This window comes from Pseudochaenichthys georgianus, chromosome 3 (genome assembly GCF_902827115.2).
Source record: "Pseudochaenichthys georgianus chromosome 3, fPseGeo1.2, whole genome shotgun sequence".
In the NCBI taxonomy this organism is placed as follows: Eukaryota; Metazoa; Chordata; class Actinopteri; order Perciformes; family Channichthyidae; genus Pseudochaenichthys; species Pseudochaenichthys georgianus.
The window spans coordinates 15,291,642-15,309,989 of record NC_047505.1 but is presented as its reverse complement, the minus strand read 5'-3'; the positions used below and the strand labels follow the sequence as shown (position 1 = coordinate 15,309,989).

Below are 18,348 nucleotides of genomic sequence, written 5' to 3'. Positions count from 1 at the left end.
ATGATTAGATCTGAAGTGATTACCAAATGTTGAATTGTTTTGGATGTGATTATTTTAAGAGTTTTGTCGGCATACAGAAATCTCTAAAATGAAAAGATACTACTACTATTCGTGTAGCTTTGGTTATTTATTTCCTACTCATATACCCTAATTATATAAAATGATTGCAGTCAACCGCAAGTGCAATATTTTCACAATTCATGTTAAGACCCTTTTCTTTTATTAACATGTTATTATTCTTTTTATTTTGTTTTCCTCCCCTGATTGCAGACCGCCTCATTGGCTTACCAGAAGGCCGGGCCAGGAACCACAACCGGCCCCAGCAGGTGCCGGCCCTGGCAGGGATCCACATCCAGGATGTGGCTGTCGGAGCCGAACACACTCTGGTGCTCTCCTCAACCGGCGACGTTTACACCTGGGGCAGCAACTCGGAGGGGCAGGTGAAGTGCTGACTCACACACACACTGAAAATAGAAAATTGTCATGATGCAATTATTAACTTCACAGCCAGTGTCTCCTCTGGATTAAGGAGTTCTTGGCATTCAGTTAGAAATTGAGCACCATATTTATATATATATATATAATATATATATATAATATATATATATAATATATATATATCACCACTTTTAAAGATATGTTTTAAGTAGTTTTCTATCATAGTTGATACCAGATAATGATATCAAAACATCACAGTTCTCATTCCCAGATGGAGTTTTCACACAATTTCTTTGACTGTAAATTATTCACATGTATAATTTGGTTGATATTTTGCTTCCAATTGTTAATTTAAGTAATTGTTTACATTTGTGTAGCTCGGCCTGGGCCACACCAACCATGTCAGAGAACCCACAATGGCCACAGTGGTGCAGGGCAAGAACGTCCACCAGATCTCTGCCGGACGCTGCCACAGCGCTGCCTGGACGGCTCCCTCTGTGCCGCCTCGAGCACCAGGTTAGACACACACACACACACACACACACACACACACACACACACACACACACACACACACACACACACACCCTAACATGCAACATACTGTCCCTGTAATGGCATCTATCTAGCAGACACTTTATCCTGGAGGTCAGTTTCCCTGCAGTGCTGCTGGCACGTGAAGTAAATACCAAAGCGGGGCACAGCACAGTGCTGTCGGATGAGGCACCAACATAGTTTGATGAATGATGGATGAGGATTTGAATGTATTGTGGTTAGAAAGTGTTGAGTCCTCATGTGCACACACCTAATAGAACACCTACAATTCTATATACAATTCAACCACAACTAAACGACTTGCTATATTAAGAATAATGTGTCCAATGTGACTTGTGGTAGACCCTCATCAATATTTATTCCAATCTTTTTCCCCTTGACTTATTACCCTCCTCCTCCTCCTCCTCCTCCTCCTCCTCCTCCTCCTCCTCCTCCTCCTCCTCCTCCTCCTCAGGCTCGTCGGTCCCTCTCCAGCTGGGTCTTCCCGTGGCGGTGCCTCCTCAGTACAGCGTGCTGAAAGAGATCAGCATCGAGGCGGTGAGGGCTCGCCTGAGGCTCCTCTACCACTTCTCCGACCTCATGTACTCCTCGTGGAGACTGCTCAACCTCAGCCCCAACAACCAGGTGGGCAGACAACACGGAAAAGGAAAATGTCAATAATGACGAGGAGTCACCTGATGCAAAGAGCTTGTTGTGCACATTAAAGGAATGATCTATCTACGCAACTGAAAAGCCCTGACCTTTAAGGAGATGTCTTTTCTTTTTGTTAAATGAATTGAGCATAATATTCTGAAAGATTTACATTTCAATGACTCCCAAGATCACAGCCATCAGTGTGTGAGTGTAAGCAGTTAGGCGCCTTGTGTGGAACCATGGTAATGTGTTTGTGAATGGGTTCATCTCTTGCTGTGTGAAAGGGCTTCAAGTGGTCGCAGCACTAGAAGGGCGCGACACGAGTCCACTACCAATCCATGTACTGTGCATCACAGTATGTAATGATGAGCAATGTCATTCTTTCTCTGCAGAGCTGTACGTCCCACTACAACGCGGGTACCTGGGGGATCGTGCAGGGCCAGCTGAGGCCCCTGTTGGCCCCCAGAGTGTACACCCTGCCTATGGTGCGCTCCATTGGCAAGACCATGGTGCAGGGCAAGAACTACGGCCCCCAGATCACCGTCAAACGCATCTCCACACGGTCAGTAATATGCTTAGTCTTCACGTATGGACTCAGAAGTACAGAGGTTCGCTAGTTTGGAGGGACAATTTATATGATGAAATATGCAACAACAAAGGGTTGGTGGGTTTGCATTTTTGTGTAAGCCTTGAGCTTATTTGTGAAAAGTGTTATCAGGTACTTTGGGCTTTTATAGAAAAACATGTTCATACATGTAAATACAGTCAAATACATTATTAAATACATTATTATATAAAGCAAATACTGCATAGAATTAGATGATAACAACAGATAAAAACACATTATATAATATCTCCTAATAACCTAACTGCAGATATAAAAAATGGAATATGAAATGCCAATAAAAAAAGAACTGAAATATAGTAATACTCATTTAAAGAAAATCTTATGATATGTTTCTGTGATGTGTTGAAATCTGACTCTTTTCCCCTTTTGTACTCCGACTCTCTGCAGAGGACGGAAGTGTAAACCCATCTTCGTGCAGATCGCCCGTCAGGTTGTGAAGCTGAACGCCTCGGACCTCCGCCTGCCCTCGAGGGCCTGGAAGGTCAAACTGGTGGGGGAGGGAGCTGACGACGCAGGAGGGGTCTTTGACGACACCATCACAGAGATGTGTCAGGTATGAGCAGAAGTACTTGTTTGTTAAATGTACTCTTGATCAGCCTGTACTACGAAGCCAGTTCAACAGACCCTGGATATGTTTGAGTTATCTTAACTAACCCTAACAAACGCGCCCTCGCTCAGCGGTCCTACGATGCTAGTTATCAACTCGGTAAATCAACCCAGGGTTTCTCAGTTCAGCGGAGTGCGCGTTCACATGAAAAGGGCGGGGTTAGCAACATTTGACCAATCACAAACATGGAGAAGCGTACTGACAGCGCAGCGTCATACTTCATGAATGAAAAGTAAATATCAGGTTAGACAAATATGAAGAAGTTAAACTTTAAACATCCATGACTTAAACAGATAAACCGGGATACAAACCACATAGGTGAATACAGAACAGCTGGGAAATAATCAAATAAACTACAGAGTGTTTGAATGCGTACATTAACAGTTTATGATATCACTGCCCCGTCTAATACATGAGTGGATCTGACTTTAATTGCATTTGAGTGTTTCTTCAATTTAACGTGTTGCTTAAAATAGTACTTCTGCATACAGTATGTGACACTGTAAATGTTGCACGGCCAGATACGGCTCGAGAAGCTGACTCAGATAAGGACATATATGATATATTATATGATCGATGATGTGATATGAATGATAAGTGCGACATGTCGGCGTCTTCCCGGCATACGGCAGCTTAAACTGTATTTCCTTTATCCTGTAATATGACTTGATAGCTGTAGGAGCCAATTAACTGTGGGTATAAAGGTAGGAACCTATGTGTGTTGGGGAGAGGTTCCGCCGGAAGGCCCATACAGTTTTTGACCACACGGAGAACACACACACACACGGAGAACACACACACGGAGAACACACACACTGAGAACACACACGGAGCACACACACACACAAACACGGGATTACAAGCAAAGCAAAAGTATTGTGTAAACGGTAATATCGTGTGATTGATTTGTGACAATCCGTTTGACTTTAAAGGAGAGGTGTCATGGCCATTTCCACTGATCATAATTCCATTGTTGAGGTCTACTAGAATAGATTTATACCGTGCAATTTTCCAAACTCACATTGGTTTCGCATACAGCATCTCTGTAAAGTATGTGTATTCACTCTCTCCACTAAACGGCTCGTTGCAGCTCTTGCCCCCCCCTCCCTGTGAGCCCAGTGTGCTCCGATTGGTCGGGACCAGTCGGGACGTTGTGAATCGCGCTGAGCTCCGTGGAGGTGTGATTTCCTTGTTTAGCGATACACAGCGGAACACAGCCAAACTCACCCTGAGCACACACAAAGTCACAGCCGAAGTAAAAACAATAAGTGTGGCTTGATATTGAGAAGAAAAAGGTTGCTAAACGCTGTGAGAATGGGTCTGCAGAGAGAATTTCGCCGCGATCCCAACTGTCTGTTATCAGCCTGCAGCCAGGGAGGAGAGATCAGCAGAGCTGCCTGCACTGAGTGCGTGAGGAAGTCGTGGATTGGTCAATTTGGACCAATCAGCGGGGGCTTAACGTAACGGCTCCACGGATTGGCCCATTTGGTTCCGGGTACCACATGACCGTATCGCGTCATAGTTCTGGGCGTGGCTACTGGGTGCTTCTACGACACAGCACCCAGGAAGTAAAAAATGAACAATGAAGTTTCACCAACAAGGCGTTTTGGGGAGGTATTTTCTGTTTTAGAGTTTTACTTGCTTACTTGCTAGTTTTACTACACACAGGGTGTACTTTGAGGGTTTTGACTCTGCACACCGCTTACATGCATAAAAACCTTCATAACACACAAGGGGACGGGTAATAACCGGAAAAGCATGACATGGGACCTTTAAGACATTCAAATATGGAGGAGCGCGCTGCGGACATACCAGCAGCTGACAGCGCGTCAGATTACGCGCTGCCAGCAGCTGGCAAGCTGGATAGCGTGGCCAGCTGTAGTGATGCGCAAAGCACTAAGCGGGTAGTTAAACTCTCTGCCAAAGCACTTGCGGAAAAACTTGAGGTTGAAAAATGGCAGAAAGGCTGAGCTAAATAAAGCTAGCAAATTAAGAACAAATATAAAAGATTTGATGTTAAGTGGTGAACAACATGCTAAGGTTCTAAATGCTCTTGATGGTTATATTGAATTGTGTGTTGAAGCCAGGTCTATGCATGACACTTTAATGGGTTTATTGCCACATGATAAAAGGGAAAGACATGAAACATGGTTTGAAGCCAAAATGATGTTCAATGATACATTTATTGTCCAAATCAAGGTGTGGGTTTGTGAAACTGAAGGTACTGGTGATAATAATGATGATATCAACCCTGATGACAGTGTTTCTAATGTTGGTAAATATTCAAACAAAAGTGACGGCAGTACAAAGTCAAGTACAACTTCATCTGCACAAATTATAGCAGCAGCAGAAAAGGCTGCAATTGTTGCTCGCATGGCAGGCTTAACTGAGAGGCATGCACTGGAGGAACAGGAGCTACAATTAAAGCGGAAAAAGGAAAAGCTTGATTTGGAAACTGAGCTAGCTGTATCTAGTTTTACAGGGTTCACATTCACGACGTTCCTCTCTTGCACCAACAAATGGAATGAACTCATACCTGGAAAAGGAAAAAAGGAAACTGGCATCGTTAAACAAACTTAACCCCCTGGCAAAGGAGTATGATTCCACATCATGGAAAATATCCTCCAGCAAACCAACAAAGATGGACATGGGACCAAAGCAAGCTGAAAGGCAGTTTGCATTTAAGGAAGATGCGTATGTACAAAAGCAACATTATCTGGGAACATCACATGGGTTGATAACTGGTGAATCAACTGCATGGGAAAGTCAACAGGAAAATCACCATCAGCAAATCAATCGAATTCCACCTGAAGGTTTATTCACGAAATGAAATAACAGCTGCTGTTCACCAGCAACATTTACTGTCTCTACCAGCAAGAGACATTCCTATCTTTGATGGAGACCTGTTTCAGTACAAGGCTTTCATTAAAGCATTTGAACAAGGAGTGGAAAACAAAGCCAGCAAAGCCGACTGCCTGTACTATTTAGAACAGTTCACAAAAGGACAGCCACAGGAACTGGTCCGTAGCTGCCAGCACATGGCGCCAGAATGTGGCTACATTGTGGCAAAGAGTCTTTTACAAGAACATTTTGGGAATGAGTACAAGATCGCTGCTGCTTACATAGGAACGGCTCTAGCTTGGCCAACAACAACAAAGGCAGAAGACATTAAAGCACTACAAGCCTATGCCTTATTTCTGCGTGGATGTGCTAATGTTATGGAAGAACTTCAGTACATGCATGAGTTGGGTTTGCCCTCCAATATGAAAATGGCTGTCTTCAAGTTGCCATACAAACTAAGGGAACAATGGAGAAACGAAGCCTCAAACAACAGAGCTCATTTCATTGACTTGGTCAAATTCATTGAGAGACATGTACGAGTCCTTTCTGATCCGATCTTTGGAGACATCGAGGATTCAGGACATAAATCAGTTGCTATAAAATCTTCCAACATGTTTCAGCCACAATCAAAGGATAGAATGAAAGGAAGTAGGGTTGCCAGAAACTGACCATGATCAAAATCGATTATTCGGCAGCCCTGGCGAATAATAATCGATTATTCGACCGACCCCCCCCCCTCCCCCCCGCGGGAGAGGAAAAAAAAAAAAAAAAAAGGAATTCCATTGCTTTATTTTTTTTAAATTTTTTTTTATTAATCCTTTATTTATCCCGGAATGTCCCATTGAGATACAGGATCTCTTCTTCCAGGGAGTCCTGAGTCTTTACTGGAACATGTTTAACAGTACAAACAACAAACAAGCATGTCATCACAACGACGTGGCCTTGAAGTGAAGTTGGTAATGGCCAGCTGTGCTGCGTCTTTCTCTGTAACCTCTTTGGCGTGCTTCGCACTCAAATGCGAACGCATTGTTGAGGTTGAGCTGTGATAGACCAACGTCTTTTCACAGAGCTTGCATTTAACTTCCTTTGGACTTGTAAGTTCGAAGTAGTTCCACGAGGAGGAACTCTTTTTACCTTCCGCTTTGTTCATCTTTAGTCGCACGTGTGAGGGAGAGGGGGGGCGGGGGCGGGTCGGTGTGTAGCTGCTGCAGCAGCAGTCTGCTCTGCACGCAGGCTTCCTCCAAGTTTACAGTAAAACAAACTGGTGGTGTGACCAATGACCATTTACAATTATTAATACTATTACTATTATTAGCATATATTTTGGTTGAAACTAAGCCAGAAAAAAAACAAAACATAAATAATAAAAAAAAAATATATATAAATAAAATCGATTTTTAAAAATAATATTCGATTATGAAGACTGTAGCGAATATTCGAATAATCGCTGGCATCCCTAAAAGGAAGTAGTTTTGCCGCTACAGTATTCCCAATGAGTGAGGTCGGAATTAAAACGACAAATAACTCAAAACCACAGGAGAGCTTGGTGTGTCATTGTTGTGATCACAACACTCACGTGTTCGACAGATGTAAGCAGTTCAGCAAAAGGAAGCACAGAGACAAAATTAAATTTCTAAAGGAGAAAGGAATTTGCTTTGGATGCTTGTTTATTGGGACTGTAAACAACGCTTGATCTGTGAGGTTTGTGAAAAGCAACATCCTACTGCGCTCCACATAAATACATCTAATGTGGAATTGGGACAAACCGCTAAATCACAAAACCCCCCTCAGACATGTGGACGTACAGTGGCCAGAAATGATGGCTGCATTCTTTCAATTATTCCAGTGCAGGTCAAGTCCACAAAGGGAAGTGAGATTATACAGACCTATGCATTTTTAGATCCTGGAAGCACAGCCACATTCTGCTCAGAAGATCTCATGCACAGATTAAACATCACAGGAAAAAGAACTAATTTTCTTTTGAAGACTATGGGACAGAAAAAGGTCGTTCCAGCTTACTCCTTATTTGGGATGGAGGTATCTGGTCTTGAGGAAAATAACTTTTATCCTCTTCCAGAAGTCCTCACACAGAAGCAAATGCCAGTAACCAAAGAACACATTGCTACAGCCGCAGAGGTGGAATCATTTGTCAAAAGTTCATATCCCCAGCATAAATGCCAATGTTGACATGTTGATTGGAACCAATGCTCCCAAGATATTGGAACCTTGGGAAATTGTCAACAGTTGTGGAAATGGCCCATACGCTATAAGAACAGTGGTGGGATGGGCCATCAATGGTCCTTTACATGGAAGCAGCAATGGCAGCGTTGTTGACATGGAGCAAGCTTCTGTTGTGGTGAATAGGATTTCTATTTCCAAATTGGAGCATGCTTAGCAGTCAGTATAATCATGACTTTAATGAAAAGCCCTCAGAGGAAAAAGAGATGTCAAGGGAAGACCAAAAATGTATGGAAATCATGAATACATCTGCAACACTACAGGACAACAGGTACAGCCTGAAGTTGCCCCTTAAGACACCTGACGTCCTTCTTCCAAACAACTTTGCAGTGGCAAAGCAAAGGCTATTGGATTGAGGAAAATATTTGTGAGTAACCCAATGTTGCATAAGGAATATGCCAGCTTTTTTAATGGAGTGATTGAAAAGGTACCAACACAGCAGCACTGTGGCGGTGGGAAATGATGGTACATCCCACACCACAGTGTTTACCATCCACGAAAAGGTTCTCTCCGAGTGGTGTTTGATTGTGGTGCCACATTTAAAGGAACAACATTAAACGATGTACTTTATCAAGGTCCCAACCTCACCAGTTCACTGCCTGGAGTTCTCACTTGTTTCAGGCAGGAACCTGTGGCATTCATGGGTGACATACAGGCTATGTTTCACCAGGTCAAAGTCACAGAAGAAGACCGAGATTTCCTTAGTTTTCTCTGGTGGCCAGAGGGAGACTTCACCAGAGAGATCCAGGAATACAGAATGACGGTGCATCTGTTTGGGGCTGTCTCTTCTCCCAGTTGCGCTAGCTATGCGCTAAGGAAAACTGCTGACGACAACAAGTCTGACTTTTCTGCTGAGACTGTTGAAGCAGTTAAGTGAAATGTCTATGTGGATGACTGTTTGATGGGGTTGGGCTCAGAGAAGGCAGCAATACAAATGGTTGAAGATCTTAATGCTCTCTGTAAAAGAGGAGGTTTTGTGCTGGAAAAATTGATCAGCAATAGTCGGGCAGTTTTGCAGACAATCTCGGAAGAGCAGAAGGCTAAAGAGCTAAAGGACCTGGATCTGGATAGAGACAATCTCCCTCTTGAGAGTTTTGGGACTACTCTGGTGCGTCGAGTCAGATTCCTTTAAGTTTAAGATGGAAGTGAAACAGCAGGCTCTAACCAGACGTGGCATGCTGTCCACAACAAGCTCGGTGTGTGATCCTTTGGGTATTTTGGCACCAGTCACTTTGCCAGCCAAGATAATGCAACAAGAGCTTTGCAGGAGAAGCTGTGGATGGGATGATGCCATTCTACCAGATATCGTACACCAGTGGAGACGGTGGTTGGAGGACATTAAGCTGTTGGCATCACTCAAAGTGGACAGGTGTATGAAGCCAAAGGACTTCGGTGAACCCATACACTCTCAACTACATCACTTTGCTGATGCCAGTGAAAATGGCTACGGGACTGTAACTTACATCAGGCTAATGAACTGCAAAGGCGATGTTCATGTTGCTTTGCTATTAGGAAAGGCTAGAGTTACACCCATAAAAATGGTGACTATTCCACGACTGGAACTAACAGCTGCTGTTCTGGCTGCCAGAGTGGATATGATGTTAAAATCAGAGCTTCAACTTCATTTGGATGAGTCTGTGTTTTGGACAGACAGTACTTCAGTTCTGAAGTACATTAGCCACGAGGACAAGAGTTTCCACACATTTGTGGCAAATAGGATCACAACCATAAGAGAGGTTTCAAGACCATATCAATGGAAGCATGTAGGAACCAAAGACAACCCAGCTGATGCTGCATCCAGAGGAATGAAGATCCCGGACTTTCTGAAGAGCCGCAGTTGGCTTGAGGGTCCCACGTTTCTTGTAAAATCTGAAAAGGAATGGCCTACATATTATGGCGGTGATGTCATATTGGATTTGGTTGACCCAGAAGTCAGAAAAGATACCTCGGTTAATATTATAGTCAATGAATCACTTGATGCAACAGACCAGCTCATGACTTACTTCTCAGACTGGAAAAGGCTCAAGTTGTCGGTGGCCTGGTTTCTCAGGCTGAAGACAATTCTGTTGGAGTTGAGTCGTAAAAGAAAGGATATGAATCCCTCTGCACAAGCTGGTCAAGTGGAAAGACTGAAACCCAAAGTCAACCCGGAGAGTCACATCTTGACACCTAAAGATCCCTTGGAAGCTGAGTTGGCTATAATACGCTACGGTCAGCAGCATAGGTTTAAGGATGAAATCACTTCTTTCACATCTGAAACGGGAACAGTCAGCAGACACAGTTCCATCTACAAGCTGGATCTGATTCTGGAAGATGGACTACTAAGTATTGGAGGTTTTTCCTGACGAAGGAGGACTGGTGCGCTCCGTCAAGCTACAGACCAAGACCAACATTATTGTGCGACCTATTACTAAACTATGTTTAGTACAGGAAGTGTAGGATGTGCATTTCTATGTATTGAAAAATGATTTTTACATTTGGCTCCTTAATTGTTTTCAATTGACACCTGTACTATCAATTAGTGGCTGGTGTGTAGGAGCCAATTAACTGTGGGTATAAAGGTAGGAACCTGTGTGTGTTGGGGAGAGGTTCCGCCGGAAGGCCCATACCGTTTTTGACCACACACGGAATACACACACACACGGAGAACACACACACACAAACACGGGATTACAAGCAAAGCAAAGGTATTGTGTAAACGGTAATATCGTGTGGTGAATATGGAAAGAAGCAAGTAAATGGAAATAAATGGACTGTTTCAAACTGGAAACTTTGTTTCTGACCTTTATTCGGCAGCAAACTTGTGTGCGTCAATTACACCCAGTAAGCGGATCCTCAGAGGCTTAAAGCGTTGGCTTAGCCTCTACAATAGCTTTAAACTCCGCACACTGAGCCCCGGAGCAGGTTAGGTGTTCAGCATCAGTTACCATGGAGATCTACCCCGGTAAGAAGTGAACCAGCGTCGTAGGATCGGAAACTCCGAGTTAACCCTGAAGTTACCTCGCTAACTAATCCTGCTTCGTAGCACAGGCCACTGGTGTTGCTAGATGTGTTATGATCCAGTGATGTTTATCTCCTTTTGTTCTGTTCATGTGTTTGTAGGAGTTGGAGTCGGGCGTGGTGGACCTGCTCATCCCCTCCCCCAACGCCACGGCAGAGGTCGGCTACAACAGAGACAGGTGAGGAGGGAGCATGTAGGCCTGGGTTCTAACACTTCTGAAGGATATGGGTTGAATAATATGTCAACAAAGAGATAAGCAAGCAGAGACATTGGTATGTTACCAATCATTTCCCTGCGATACATTATTCTGTCTTTAAATTAAGTTAATTCATATAGTCTCACTGAAAATGTCACAATCTGGCAACTATTATATATAAAATCTATATATTGGATTAATAGGATATTTCTTTTTGTTGAAGATATTGATCAGTACTGTAAGTGTGGCAGTCTGTTGCTTTGTTCAGATATGGGAAGAAAGAAACACAAGATTACAAAATTATTATTTATTTTCCCTCAAACTAGACTATTGTTTTCTTTGCTATGAATGATTTTTTTTCTTACATTCTTTCATTTATTTAAATGAATACCTTTTAAGTTTTTTGACATTTGTTTTGAAGCACCATGGCATTCTTTGCACTCTTTCTTTGTTACATTAGCAAGGTCAGTTTTGCTCTCACATCAATTCCTTTTGCAAATATAAGACGGAACTCTCTGAAACACAAGCGTAAAATAAAGTAGCTCCAAATGTAGCTCCATCCGCCTTTAAGATAGATACTACTTCAATTAGGTTTCCAAAACAAGCTTTAGAAAGCCAGAGAAAACCTCTTTTGAGTTGAACATACTTGAAAATCGTCGTTGAAACCCTCATTGTCAAATATTTTCTTGGCCTGTAATGCTGTATGTTGTTATGCTCATGCTAAACAAACTTTAACACAGCTAAACAATTGTTATATTCATTCATTTCCCTAGGTTCCTCTTCAACCCTTCGTCCTGCATGGACGAGCACATGCTGCAGTTTAGGTTCCTGGGCATCCTGATGGGCGTGGCCATCCGCACCAAGAAGCCTCTGGACCTGCACCTGGCCACGCTGGTGTGGAAGCAGCTGTGCTGCATCCCCCTGCAGCTGGAGGACCTGGAGGAAGTGGACCTCCTCTATCTGCAGACGCTCAAGAGCATTCTTCACATTGAAGACAGCGGCATCACCGAGGAGAACTTCCATGAGGTGGGGGAGACATTGTATAAGTCATCCTTTAATGCAGAAAAGACTTCTTAACCGAGAAAGAAGACAATTACATGCAATATCTGTAATATCCTTACAAATCACATTTTTTATATAACAACTTAAAGGTGTTGTAGGTAATTTGAGAAGCCAGCTCGAGTGCGCTAGAATTTGAAAATACACAGCCGGAAGAAATCTGCTACTTCCTCACAGAGCCCCTCCTCCAACACACACGAACGCCACATGACCAATGAGGGCACGAGAAAATGTTGTGCACAGATGGAAGGCTGACAGGCAGGTAGGCCATCCAGTTACTTTAGCCGGGCCGGCTCAGATGATTGGTCGTGCTTTTTACAGCGCTACGGCTTCCACGGATCACATTTTTTAATGGGTTTGTTGTCAAAGCACTTCAGATATTCATTGCTATCGGGATGTTAAGAGCATTCCATGGAATATAACAAAAAGTGTATCTAGAGCCGGTTTCTCAAACTTACCTACCCCACCTTTAAGTGCCATGTGTTAGAAATGTGGTTAAACGAAGATTTCCTGCTAAGGCAAATATCTCATCAGGACTGGATCCATGAGTGGTAATGAGATATGTCAAATGCTATTGAATATAATAGTAATTCCACCTCGAGGCCTTGGCAGTAAATGACAGTTACACACGACCACATCACACTGTGTTTACAGCTCATCTCCGCCTCCAACGGCACAATAAAACAAATGTAATGTCAGCATTTACACGCTGGTGACTGATGGCTCACAGGGGGACGGATGTTTTGACACGGCAGGCATGCCATGCATGTATAAAGAGAACTGTGAAAGTTGCTCAGTGGTGCACGAAGCCCAAAGCAGACTGGCTGTAGGTTCAGAAAAGAGCACAACGCTTGTGTTTTTACTAAGTCCGCCTCCGATCCGCCGGGATGCGTTTGGACTGTGAAGTGGATTTACTTTAAAGGGGCCAACTATGTGCTGCAGCACATCTTTTCACCCTCTGTCTGAAACCAGAGCCAGGATTGTGATTGGTCAACCTATTAGAGATTTAGCTATGCCTGCTATAACGTACAATGTATTGAAGCGCTAACCAATAGAAACACAAGTGTTACATAATGATGTCATTATGTCGCGGAAGTGAACAAAGAAGTCCAATAGAGGCGTTTCCGGCAGAGAGGGGGGGGGGGGGGGGGGGTGTAGGAAAGAAACTCCCTCTGGAAGGAACACAGGGATTTCAGCCTTAGCAGACCACCTAAATAACACGCTACAGGAAAGGGAACACTCCCAAAAAGCAAAGCAAAAGGACCTGATGAATTAGAACGGCAGTGGAGTATCCCCGTTTGGCCAAACATTTGCTACAACCTTCCTGCGAGCTCGGAGCATACCCCTCCTCTGCCACGTGAACCTTTGATTCATCAGAGTAACACGTGCTGCTAAAAAGAAGACCGTTTTTTATACCAATAGCCAGTTTCCACTATCCCACAGTAAGCTTCAGGGGATGACACAAACCGCAGCCCTGCCACACCCAGTGAGCTATCGGGAGCCAGCAGGGAACATGATTGTAGAGGACGGACATCCTGTTTACAGCTGCCAGAGTTTATCACTAAGTTAGCAAACATCGCCCCCAATCTGTGTTTACATTCAGACTGGGAAAGCAGTGACAGTAATGTGTGTCTGGAGCTTGATGTTAGCCCTGCTGGGGGGGCTGTGGGTAAGCTTTTAAAACTCTCCCAGCGCTGATAAAACCTCAGCGTGACTGTAGCCCTGACACACAGACCCCGCCCCTAAAGGCTCTCTGGAGCAGCAGAAAGCCCCTCTCCTGTCCAAATAACCTCACACAGCCCCTGCCCTGAAAAGCCCCCGGCCTGCAGGAATGCCAGGGCCGCTGTTGATGCTGCACATCCTGCCTGCCGAGGACCTGGCCCCGCTCCCAGACTCCCGGAGGAGGAGGTCTGGAACCATAACACTGGCTCCATCAGCCAGGAGGAGGGAGGGGAGGAAGAGCTGCATCTGCTGCTCTGGCATGACAAGACAAGAGAGTGAGGGGATCAGTGTCGGCTCCTCTGGTTCCACGAGCTGCCAAATGTCTCAACGTGATTTCACATTCGCTCGTTCCTTTCCAGGATATGAAATAAACGCTGACTGAACAGTGCTGAGGGAAATGCCCTGGGTGACTGTTCATTCAACAACCCCATGTAGCTGCTGTTGTTCACAGACTGCTTTGTCTGACAGTGAAGAACACGTCCTGACCAGGGGGCAACACATCTGCCAGTCCGATACATCGGAGTCAGTGTAACAGGAAATGGCATTACTCAAATACCTAACTAGATTCAAGGTCATTTAGTTGGACCGTAAAACTTCTTTGTGATTATATATCAATTATTATATATTGACTTTTTCAGATTCAGCCACATTTGATCTATTTCTTTCCTTCAGCTGTGTCAACATATTATACGTAGAAAGAAATGAAAGAAAGACAAAAGAACAACATAAATAATTGTTAAATAATGATAATATTTATACAATTACAAAAAATATAATATTGATGAAAATAATATGAATAATAAACACAATAATGTAAATAATAATGATTTTTATAATAAAATATATCTTTTTATTTTAACATGTCTTGATTCTGATGAAATGTATCAATATAGTTTATTTATGTAAAATGTATTTACTATTGATTTATATTTTACCAAAGTATTGGAATCGCCCTAAAGAATCCACTATCATGTGAAAATGAACATTTGATATAGACTACTTCAAATCAACGTCAAATAAAACGTTGTTTTTTGTCATTACTGCATGTGGTAATCTCCTGCTGTCAGCCACTGATTAACAGATCCTTTTTAAGCCTCACCCCCAACAACTATCGATCAGTTGAAGACTGACACAGATATCACATCGCCCTCTGTGTGTATGGCACAAACAAAACAATAACAACATGTTTCTACAGTGCCACTATAGTACTAGGGGTAAGAACTCCAAAGGGTATCGTTGACTGGTATTGAGAGACACAATTATTTATGGTTAAATGTACACTGTTTGTCTCCCAGATGATTCCTCTGGATTCCTTCGTGGGGCAGAGTGCAGACGGGAAGATGGTGCCCATCATCCCGGGGGGAAACAGCATCCCGCTCTCCTTCTCCAACAGGAAGGAATACGTGGAGAGAGCCATCGAGTACCGGCTGCATGAGATCGACCGACAGGTGGGCTGCTTGGGAGTACCGCGTGTTCTGTGTTAAACATCCTTTAGAAACATTTAACATCTCATATCACAAGCTGACCAAGTCAATCTCCTCCTGGAGCTCGGACTAACTTTCCTAAAGGGTTTTAATACAATGGAGGAAAATAGAATCTTGTAATTGATGAAGAAAGAATTTATAATGAAAAAAAGGAACCCCAGAAGTTATTTCTTAGTTTCAGCTTGTTTAAGTGAAAAAGTAAATCAAATGAAATAGTTGTGAAATAAAGAAGAAAGTGAGGTACATTTCTCAGAATTGAGAATGTTACATGAGTTTTAGGAGGAAAGGAATCCTAGTTTCCTGACATCGATTCATGTTTGCTTTCAGCTGTAGTGAAGAATGTGAATAATAAAAAGAGATATGTGTGTACGGATGATGAACACATCGTAACCCCCCCTCCCTCAGGTGGCGGCGGTGCGTGAGGGCATGTCTTGGATCGTGCCGGTGCCGCTGCTGTCCCTGCTGACGGCCAAGCAGCTGGAGCAGATGGTGTGCGGCATGCCGGAGATCTGCTGCGACGTGCTGAAGAAGGTGGTGCGCTACAGGGAGGTGGACGAGCAGCACGCCCTGGTGCAGTGGTTCTGGCAGACGCTGGAGGAGTTCTCCAACGAGGAGCGCGTCCTCTTCATGCGCTTCGTCTCCGGGCGCTCGAGGCTGCCCGCCAACACGGCCGACATCTCGCAGAGGTTTCAGATCATGAAGGTGGACCGGGTGGGTGACGCAGACTCCACCGTGTGCTACATGTTGTCCGAATACATTTACTAAGGATTTAAGGTCTTTTACAGGCTTATTAGACGGTCAAAGTGCTGTGAGGTTGTCAACAGCATTCATTTCAATGTTTCCCTTTGGGACACGCCTCCCTTTGTTTTCCTCTGAAGCGTTTTGGAGGTAAAACGTTTTATTCTATCAAATAAACGTATAATAGGTGTTTTTTTCCACTTTGGACGAGTACAGGGTCGGACTGGAAGATATTTAGAATAATATTTTGAGTCCAGATCAAGGCATTGTGACGGCACGTCCACACAGGCATGAAAAAAAATCTTTCAAAGCTTCGCCCATTCACTTGAATGTAGAAGATTTTTAATCTTTGCCGAACTGCATTGTGGGGAGCGGAGCATGGCTTTGCATCGTGAGCATCAAGAGTTGAGCAATGTTCAACTTTTGATGCTCCCGATGCTTTCGAAGCTGGCATCAGCCAATCAAATCCCATTTATGCAAATCCCGCCAGTACAAGCGCTAGCCAATCAAACCGCGTGCAAGCTGGGAGAGCCAGAGCAGTTCATTTCCTCATATTCCAAAGGAGAAATTACGGTAGCAAATCACCCGGTTCTTTACGACCAGAACTATTTACCGGGATACAAACCGGAGGAGCCAGGCATGGAGGGAGGTGGCAGAGACAGTGGGTGAAACTGGTAGGTTTTCGCCTGTTTGGGGATTTTATATCCAGTTTACTTCGTTTTAACATTGCTATTGCTTTGTATGTCGGGGGCGGGAGATTCATGTGATTGGTTGTTGGTCGCCTTGGGCGCGTGAAATCGCCAAGCTTCAGACACGTCCGGTATCAAGATTTTTTTCATGCCTGTGTGCGGACGGGCCGTGACACTGCTGCTGCGGGCTTTTGCATTTCCACGGCATCAATTATTGTGGGCAGGGCTGGCTCAGAGTCTGCGGCTCTGTACCAACAGACATGAGAGGAAGTGTTATCTCTCCTCTGTTGCTGATCTGTTAAAATGATGGCAAAGTAAGCAGAAAACAATTATGACTTTCTTTACCTTTTCTGCACGAAAAGGGAGTATACCTGTACAGTTTAGACATGCTCTATAGTAAAAGTGCCTTGAGACAAATTGTAATATGACTTCAATTGAATAGATAAACCTTTATTGATCCTCAGAGGGGATCTTTGGTTGTTGGAGCCGAACCAAGACTGAAATAAATACAGAGAAAACGAAATAATAGGAACTATTTCAAACTAAAATAGTGGATAATAAGCAAAGAGCATTATGGAGACAAGAATTGTACGATTTTTAACAGCTTCTTCATTTCCCCCCCCCCCCAGCCGTACGACAGCCTGCCGACCTCTCAGACCTGCTTCTTCCAGCTCCGCCTGCCTCCCTACTCCAGCCAGGCCGTCATGGCGGAGCGGCTGCGCTACGCCATCAACAACTGCCGCTCCATCGACATGGACAACTACATGCTCTCCAGAAACGTGGACAACGCAGAGGGCTCCGACACGGACTACTGACGCAGGCAGCCCCACACGTGAACACGTGCATACATGTGACCTGCACACGGACTGTCTTATCGAACACGCGCACACAGAGCAAGATGCTTCATCATCGCTGCACCAGTTGTAGGGAACTCCTGAGCAGACACTTTTTAAATCCATTTTATGTACTTTCAAACAGCACAGGTTTTCCTTTCTCCTTGTGGTTTATTAGCCGTTTTTAAATGACACAAGAATCCACACGAGGAGTGCATTTAGTGTTCGTTTGTTTTGCGCATTACTCCACATCCCATTTTCAGGGTTTCTGCATGGAGGTTATGTTTATTTGTTTGGAAATGTGTATAGAATATTCAAGAAAGGAAAAAAAAGGAGGAAAGGAAGAATATTGTACATTGTGTAAAATGCTTCATTAGGGAAATGTTTTGCATAATATCCATATTTATTGTTTTCATTGCCGATGCCGAGTTTCCCAAAGCATACAAAAAACAACAATAAATGCTGCATAACTGAATTGTAGTCGGGTTTCATTTAAAACGGTTGTAGAAAAAAGACAAACATTTCCAGAAAGAAGACATCACATTTATTTCAGAAGTACAAAACATGACAAAGGCCATCTTTAATGGGAAGTAACTAAAATATGAAGAAAAAAAAGTACATTACACGACTATTCAGTGTGTTCAAAATAAGTGCTCGTGTTGGCAAGGGGAGACGTTTGGATATGA

General features: G+C 43.7%; 1 protein-coding gene across 7 annotated transcripts in view; it reads left to right on the top strand.

Annotated features, from left to right (window-relative positions):
• herc1 (HECT and RLD domain containing E3 ubiquitin protein ligase family member 1) overlaps nucleotides 1–18,137 on the top strand; it is a 77,158-nt gene extending 59,021 nt beyond the window's left edge. For all 7 annotated transcript variants that reach the window (XM_034105463.2, XM_034105464.2, XM_034105456.2 and 4 more), the window contains exons 70-79: nucleotides 271–440; nucleotides 816–954; nucleotides 1,448–1,617; nucleotides 2,019–2,188; nucleotides 2,642–2,807; nucleotides 11,043–11,119; nucleotides 11,911–12,163; nucleotides 15,214–15,366; nucleotides 15,808–16,113; nucleotides 17,459–18,137. In XM_034105463.2, the coding sequence (XP_033961354.1) occupies nucleotides 271–440; nucleotides 816–954; nucleotides 1,448–1,617; nucleotides 2,019–2,188; nucleotides 2,642–2,807; nucleotides 11,043–11,119; nucleotides 11,911–12,163; nucleotides 15,214–15,366; nucleotides 15,808–16,113; nucleotides 17,459–17,644 (1,790 nt within the window). In that variant the 3' untranslated portion in view covers nucleotides 17,645–18,137. The remainder of the gene's footprint in view (nucleotides 1–270; nucleotides 441–815; nucleotides 955–1,447; nucleotides 1,618–2,018; nucleotides 2,189–2,641; nucleotides 2,808–11,042; nucleotides 11,120–11,910; nucleotides 12,164–15,213; nucleotides 15,367–15,807; nucleotides 16,114–17,458) is intronic.
• Nucleotides 18,138–18,348: the final 211 nt, after the last annotated feature.